Here is an 8,092-nt window from a genome sequence, read left to right as displayed (position 1 = left end):
CTTGCTGTTTGTAATCGGTTTCCAGCAGGTACTCTAACATGGGGAGGCTTAGTTTCCTTTGAATTGATCCTGTTTGTGATTCATTGCCTTTCTTGATGTTTTTGTCAGCTTAAACATTTTTGTGTCCATTCTCTCTTCAAATAACATTTCTGCCCAGTCTCTCTCTTCCCTTCTGGCCCCAATGACTTTTACCCTCTTTTCTGTGTTTTGCATTAAAAAAAAAAAATCTGTGCTGCTTCCTGTTTCCAGTTCCACATGTAGGGAGCTTGAGGTTGCCACTCTGCCCTGAGGAGTAAAAAGCTGAACGATCAATGGTTTAGTCGTTAAGTCGTGTCCGACTCTCTCGGCTCCATGGACTGTAGCCCGCCAGGCTCCTCTGTCCACGGGATTTCCCAGGCAAGAATACTGGAATGGGTTGCCTGTTCTTTCTCCAAGGGATCTTCCTGACTGACAGATTGAACCCTAGTCTCCTGCACTGCAGGCTGATTCTTTACCAACTGAGCCACCAGAAAATCAGTTCAGTTCAGTTCAGTTGCTCAGTCGTGTCCGACTCTTTGCGACCCCATGAACCGCAGCGCGCCAGGCCTCCCTGTTCATCACCAACTCCCAGAGTTCACTCAGACTCGCGTCCATTGAGTCAGTGATGCCATCCAGCCATCTCTTCCTCGGTCGTCCCCTTCTCCTCCTGCCCCCAATCCCTCCCAGCATCAGAGTCTTTTCCAATGAGTCAATTCTTCGCATGAGGTGGCCAAAGTACTGGAGTTTCAGCTTCAGCATCATTCCTTCCAAAGAAATCCCAGGGCTGATCTCCTTCAGAATGGACTCTTCCTAAATCCATTTAAGAGAAGGGAGGTCCCAGGGCATACCACTGCCCCCCAAACTGGAGAGACTGACAGGCAAATACAGAGAATCACAAATTGTCAGAGCAGGACGCTCACAAGCTATAATCTCTGTGGGAACTGAGGCAGGGGTGGAAAAACTAGAACTGTTATTGATCAACTGCTGGAGCCCCAGGAGGACAAGTCCAGGAGCCACAGACCCCAGGGAGCCCAGCCAGAGAGCGGCCCCTGCTCTTTGTTCGTTCTTACCTCCAGGAGCTTGACCAGGTTCACACAGATGTCAGCGAGAAAGCTCCTCAATCTCTAACCCTTCCCACTGGGCACATGGCAACTCAAGGTCTGTCTTCAGGTTTCTCACCTTCATCCTCAGCCTCTTCTCTTGGACTCATCTTATGCTAATTGAATCCTGACTACCCCTTGGTAAAGACACCGCCTGCAATGTAGGAGACCTGGGTTTGATCCCTGGGTTGGGAAGACCCTCTGGAGGAGGAAATGGACACCCACTCCAGTATTCTTGCCTGGAAAACCCCATGGACAGAGGAGCCTGGCGGGCTACAGTCCGTGGGGTTGCTAGAGTCAGATGCGACTTAGGGACTAAACCACCATCACCCCTAAAACATCACCTTCATTGCTATTCTTCAGCGTGCAGGCTTTTCCATTTTGTTTCCTCAAACCTCTGTACCTTAAAGGCTGGACGCAGAACAGGTATAGTATTTGCTTTTCACTTCTACTCTCAAAGGAAGCTCTTTCCAGCTCACTTACATATTGCTGACCCTATCCATCCGGTTGTGTCCCCTCTTTCCCAGTTCGATTCTGTAGGTCCATCTCGATAATACTTTCTTTGCAAGAGGTTTAATATTCTTTTCTCATCTTACGCATCTGGAAAAACCCGGACTTGGTTCTACTTTATTGTATGTATACTTTACATCTGTTCTGAACAGCTAATTTTGTCTGGAAGAAAACAACAACAACAACAAACCACAATTGTGTTAACTGCCTGTCTTTAAATTCGTAATTACTATTCTCAAATCAACTCTCACAATTGCTTGGCAATTTAACAGTTGTATCCATAATACTCTGCTATTCTTGGAGACAAGCATTTCTACCTTCCTTTTCCTCAAACCTCCAAAACTTTCCACACGCCGGCCACACTAGTATCTTTGCTTCATACTTTACTGAGAAGAGATGGAAAACCCCAAACCTTCCCACCACTAAATCTACCAAATTGCCTCCAGTGCACCTGTCCTCTCCAGTCACGGAGGAGGTCTGGATGTGTCTGTGTTCTGAACCGCACCCCTCTTGCCTTCTCAAGGACTTCGCTGTTTCACAGTCCTTGCCTACTCTCACTGCTCCATCACCGTTCTCTCTCAGTTTACCGACTTGCTCTCAGCAGGTTATGTACAGACCTAATTTCTCCTGTTACAAAACTTTCCTCCACGCCTCTCCTGGACCTCACGTTCCTTTCTAGATGCCTTTATAGCAACGTTTCCTGAAAGAGCCGGAACCCCGCCTGTCTCTCTTCACGCCTGCAATCAGGCCTCTATTTCCCCAGACCCACTGAGCTCACGATTGACGTCATCAGTGACTTTAATCTTCCGCCAACCTTAGACCCACCCTCCTACTGACTGCCAAGGGGCCACCACTGCTCCTCGGGGTGTTCTTTGCTTTCAAGAAACCACCCTTTCTTGGTTTCTCTCCAGCCTCACTTCCGAGTCTTTGAGTAGCTCCTCCTGCTCTACTGAACTTCAGATACGGGAGTGTCTCAGGGCTGAGTCGGGTCTCTTCACGGTCACTCTCTCACCAGGCCATCTCATTTAGTTTCATGGCTTTAGTCAAATATCAATGACTCCACAATCTGTGTTTTCAACCTTGACCTCTGTTGAGACCCACACTTGGATAATTAACTTCTCACTTGACCTCGAGACAGGTACCTCTCAGGTATCTCAATTCTGGCACATCTCAAATCAAACTGTAGATTCACTCCTAAAATTTCCTTCCTGTTGTTATCACTCATTATTTATTCAGTTAATCCAGCCCAAAATCCCAGTGACATTTTTGACTTTTCTTTTTCCCTCACTCTTCATACCCAACCTGTCATGCCTGTATTACGTCCCGAATTTACATCAGGTCTGCCCTTTCCCTCTACTTTTGTCCAGGCTGCCACCATCTCTTGCTTAGACATTGCCTTAGCTTCTGCCTGCTTGCTTCTTGCCTCTGCATGCTTGCTAAGTTGCTTCCCTCTGACTCTTTGCAACCCCATGGACTGTAGCCTGCCAGGCTCCTCTGTCCATGGAATTCTCCAGGCAAGGATACCTGAGTGGGTTGCCATGCCCTCCTCCAGGGCATCTTCTTAACCCAGGGACCGAACCGTTCTCTTGTTTCCTGCATTGGCAGGTGGGTTCTTGACCACTAGTGCCACCGGCGAAGCCCCTGCAGCCTCTATTCCTGCCTTTTTCCAAAGCGTTCTTCCAAAGCCTGTCTAACCATCATGTGAACTGGATCAAGCCAGTGTACTACTTCAACCATGTGAGAAGAATATTGGAATGGGTTGCCATTTCCTACTTCAGGGGATCTTCCCGACCCAGGGATCGAACCTGTGTGATCTGGCTATACCCCTCTCCAGTTTAATCTGTTGATACCCCATCACATTTAAAATGCTGGAGTCACGCTGATCTTCTTTTTCCAGTTCCCTAAACCCTCCAAGGCCTATGCACATATTGCTCTTTTTTCTCTTCCTGTTTTCACATGGGTAAAGCCACTCTTCCTAATTTTCAGGTACAATGTCACCTTACAGAGGCCTTCCAAAGTACTCATCCTAATTACAGTAAGGCTTCCTCAGTCCTTCCCTCTCAACCTGTTTGGTTCCCTGCCTGGCTGCAAGCTCTGTTCTACGCTGGCCTTATCCATTGCCTCCCGTGCCTAGCACAGTATAGGTACTCCATAAACAATACAAATGTTGAGTAGTGAACGACTGGATAATCTTTAGAAAGGCGTGGTTTTACTACATTTACAAATGGCTTAGAAAACGTGGTAAGGTTTGCTGATAAATGGGGCTGCCCAGAGCCAGCGATAAGGAGACAAGCTCTGCTGAGCTTTTTAGGCCATGAGCACACAGCACAGTGCTTTATTTGTGCTTTTATTTACCCATATTTTTTACCTTGGAGATAAGTAAGGACGTTAAGACAATCAGTCAGATACTTTGCTGAGTTCAAAATGTATAAGACTACACAATTCTGATCAACATATAATGGCTCTATGAAAAGAACATTAGGTTAGGGCTAGAGGAAAGGTAAACAGAGCATTCTTATGTAGCATGAAAATAGTCTAAAATCCAATTATTTCGCTGATATGCAGATACCACATACATTTATTATTCTTATTAGTAACATGTATCTTTAACCTATTATTTTTTAAATATACTGAAATAAAATAGTAACCAAATGAGGTACACGGTAAAGTTTTCAAACATGTCTACTCATATGAAAGGCACAGTTTGCTTGTAAGAGTTAACAACTAAGATAAAGTTGGAATATAGTTACCTGGGCAATCTGAAGAATTTGAGGAATCGGAGTAGCCAGTTACAAACTTCTTAAAATAAATATACATTATTTAGGCAAAAAATAGTCAAGAACTTGTAATCAGCATAAAGTGTTAGCTGCGGTTGGCTATCACTGTTCAAAGATCCACACGGTGGGTCTAGACAAAGTTACGTTCTTAAAGCTGAGCGCTGAAGAATTGATGCTTTTGAACTGTGGTGTTGAAGAAGACTCTTGAGAGTCCCTTGGACTGCAAGGAGATCCCACCAGTTCATCCTAAAGGAGACCAGTCATGGGTGTTCTTTGGAAGGAATGATGCTGAAGCTGAAACTCCAATACTTTGGCCACCTCATACAAAGAGGTGACTCATTGGAAAAGACCCTGATGCTGGAAGGGGCTGGGGGCAGGAGAAGGGGATGACAGAGGATGAGATGGTTGGATGGCATCACCGACTCGATGGATATGAGTTTGAGTAGATTCTGGGAGTTGGTGACGGACAGGGAGGCCTGGTGTGTTGCAATTCATGGGGTCACAAAGAGTCAGACACGACTTAGCGACTGAACTGAACTGAATGGCCTAAAATAGTTTATCTTAAAGAGCAGGTTTGTGAAAAGACAACTCAATACACACTGATTTCACGTCCCCAAACTTTAGTTTAGTTCAGAGACTATTTATTTGAACCATTTTTTCTTTTCTTATAAGGAAAGGAAGCTTGATAGCACCTGAATTGATACCCCATTAAAGTTACTTAAATTATTCACAATTTCATTCAGGCTGTCAGTTAATCTGATGTTTAGCAAGTAATCTCTCAAAAGGGGTGCTGACTGTCGACAGATGAAGGTCGAGGATGCTGAGCACAGAGGTGCACACACAGAGTGCTGCGGCTACTCGCGAGGCACTCTCAGGTTAGTACAGAGAAGTTGGCAACTACAACCCTTGTGGCTTTCTGGAAAACTTCAGTCTCTGGCTTGCTTTGGAACATAATTTCGAATGAACTTTTCATTACTTTGCAAACTTTGCTTTTATTTGTATCATTTTTACCTCTGTTTAAAAAGAGTGAGGATGGGAGTTTTCCAGCTTGTTTTGGAAGAACACACCCAGTTTCATATTAGTGTCTGTCTTGTCATTAAAGAATCTATATTTTACAATAGAAAGCCATGGGAAAATAAATGTAAAGTCTTACTGACATTAAGATGTTTAATAGCATAGTAACAGGGACTCGAAACACACTGCATATCTTGCTGGATGGCGCCTTTCATGAAAACCTGTTAGCATTTGGATAAACGGATTCACAAATTAATAAAACGTATCACATTAAAAATACATTATATTTATTCATCAGGTAACAAACATACTAGTGTTGCTATAGTTCAAAGCAAATGAGAATTCAAACATTTTTTTCTTTAAATCATCTCAGAAATGTTTTCATTTTATACAACATAATGCTTTTTAAATAAAAGTAAACTAAACGAGGTAACTTATAGAGATTATATTCCTAAATTAAAATATATTTAAGTGAATATACAGTTTCTCATTTCTCTTTTGCTTGGATGGAGGATATAGTGTTTCAAAATGAAAATAAATACACATAGCCAAAATCAAAACCAAAATAAGTATGCAAAAACATTTTATTTATAATAGATCAACATTTTTGACATGAAAGGAAGCCACTTTTAATTTCTCAGGAATGCCTAGAATCCAACAGTTTCCATAAATACTAGCTAACAATTATTTCACTGTAGGTTAAAGAAATAATTTCAGAATAAACTTTTTAAATGGCTCTGCCTATGGCAACTTATTTTTTATAAGCTTCAATGTGTGGTAAGCTAGCTTTGCCCATGAATGTAATCCAACTACATTCCAAGCGTATTAAAACCAGTTTATACAACAAACGTGACAATCACCCATATGTGCTCAAAAGAGAATTCTCTTTACCAAAATACGCATTTTTCAGAAAGGCCTCACATTAAACCCTTAAATCAACCGCCTCCCTCCCATGTCCAGGATCCCTCTTTTCTACTGCAAGTTGCCTTACTTGACAGACAACTGCCAGATCCCAGGGGAACTGTACACTGACTTAAGACTCTATGCGATATATGCCGAACACAAGGACAGTCACTGACTTTAAGGGACAAGCTGATGACTGAGACCAATAGTAAGGGAGCCGATGCCTTTTTTTGTCTAGAGGGAAAAAAGCAGCCCCAAACGTCCTGAACTTTTCTGTACCTCTCTGTACTACATAGGATGAAAAGATAGTCTCTGAAATTAAAATTCATCAGAAAATTTATCACCTTAAATAGAATGTTTTATGCAAATAAGCATTAACTTTTAGATCCGAGCCATACTTTCTTCTGTATTTCCACTTGGGAAAAAAAAATGTCACAATTATTAGCTCTTCTTACTTAAACTTTGGTTGGTATTTAAATCTACTACACACCAGTTGGTAAAATTCACCTTCGTTACCACTCCCCACGCGACACGTGCTCTCCTCCCTCAGGTAAGCCCATTATATTCATATAAGTGACGGGGAGATTTAAATAGCACTTAAAGAATATCCATGAGAGCGCGGAAATGTTGAAAGTTACACTATTATCTACTGACTGCAGGATTTGTAATTCAGGCTCATCACCGCGTTATAAATACTGTGTGACTGGAATGCACACAACTCCTACAGACACACAAACTGAAGTCCAAAAGGCACAGAGTAATGCTGGTGGCTCTTTCTAGTCAGAAACAATAAAAAGTCTGCATCATCCTTTCATAATTTAAATACTTAAGTAATCTCCATTTTTATTACTTTATAACAATGACTTCAAATTTACATTATTTTAAGTACCATTGTAATAGCTTAGTGTATCATACAAGTATTTGCTAACATCCCATCCAAAAATTAAAAAAAAACTATTCACTATATATATATAATATATAAAAAAAATATTCTGAAAGACAAGAACATAGAGGGGGACTTGGTACAGACTATCAGCTCAGCTTTTTCATCACCACAGTTGGAACTCCAAAATTACAGATATACAGCAACAATCAAAAGCAGTGCAAGTGTCTTTGGAGGTTAAGATAAAATTATTATGCAAGAACGAAAAACAGAGAAATAAAAAAGGCAAGTACTTCAAGTACAAGGAACCAGTCTGCTTGAGGTCCATCTCAGTGTTCGCTGGGGCCTCCTTCCCGCTCTTACTTCTTCCTCTGAAACACGTTGGCCAGCATGGCGCCCGATGTTGTCAACTGGCCCATTTTGTTCAAGAATTTGGTCTTCGCATCTTCACTCACTAGGCTTGCAGCAATTGACATTGAGCTAGGAAAAAGATTTTGAAATTCGTGTAAAGCGATTAGAAAATGAAAATTATCTACTTTTTTTCCAAGTCTTTAGTAACAGAACATTAAGAAATACATTCTGAACTGGTATCACAAAAGGGAAACGAACACTTAGGGAGTAGAGCTTTTTAGTAGGTTAGTGGTTTTTGTGTTAATCATTTCTTGAAAGGAAGCAGTGTGGTGTAGTGATTAGGCGCAAGTCTGGAATGAGACTGAAGCTCAATTCTGTCATTCACGAGCTGTGTGACTTTGGGCAAGTTATTTAATCTCTGTTTCCTCATCTATTAAAAGGAACGTAATTCTAGTACCTACCTCATAGGACTATTCAAGCATTAAAAAGGCTTCCTTGGTGGCTCAGTGGGTACACAATCTGCCTGCAATGCAGGA

At 42.0% G+C, this 8,092-nt stretch overlaps 1 protein-coding gene across 4 annotated transcripts in view; it reads right to left on the bottom strand.

The window, feature by feature from the left end:
• Positions 1–5,985: 5,985 nt before the first annotated feature.
• Positions 5,986–8,092, bottom strand: part of RELCH (RAB11 binding and LisH domain, coiled-coil and HEAT repeat containing) — a 106,484-nt gene continuing 104,377 nt past the window's right edge. For all 4 annotated transcript variants that reach the window (XR_011252437.2, XM_069569107.1, XM_069569108.1 and 1 more), the window contains one exon: positions 5,986–7,685. Coding sequence is in view for 3 of the 4 variants with exons in the window: in XM_069569107.1 (XP_069425208.1) it covers positions 7,565–7,685 (121 nt within the window). In the remaining variant the exon portion in view is untranslated. The remainder of the gene's footprint in view (positions 7,686–8,092) is intronic.

This window comes from Ovis canadensis, chromosome 23, assembly GCF_042477335.2.
Source record: "Ovis canadensis isolate MfBH-ARS-UI-01 breed Bighorn chromosome 23, ARS-UI_OviCan_v2, whole genome shotgun sequence".
NCBI classification, from domain to species: Eukaryota; Metazoa; Chordata; class Mammalia; order Artiodactyla; family Bovidae; genus Ovis; species Ovis canadensis.
The sequence above is the reverse complement of the archived record's forward strand: the minus strand, read 5'-3'. Positions and strand labels throughout refer to the sequence as shown.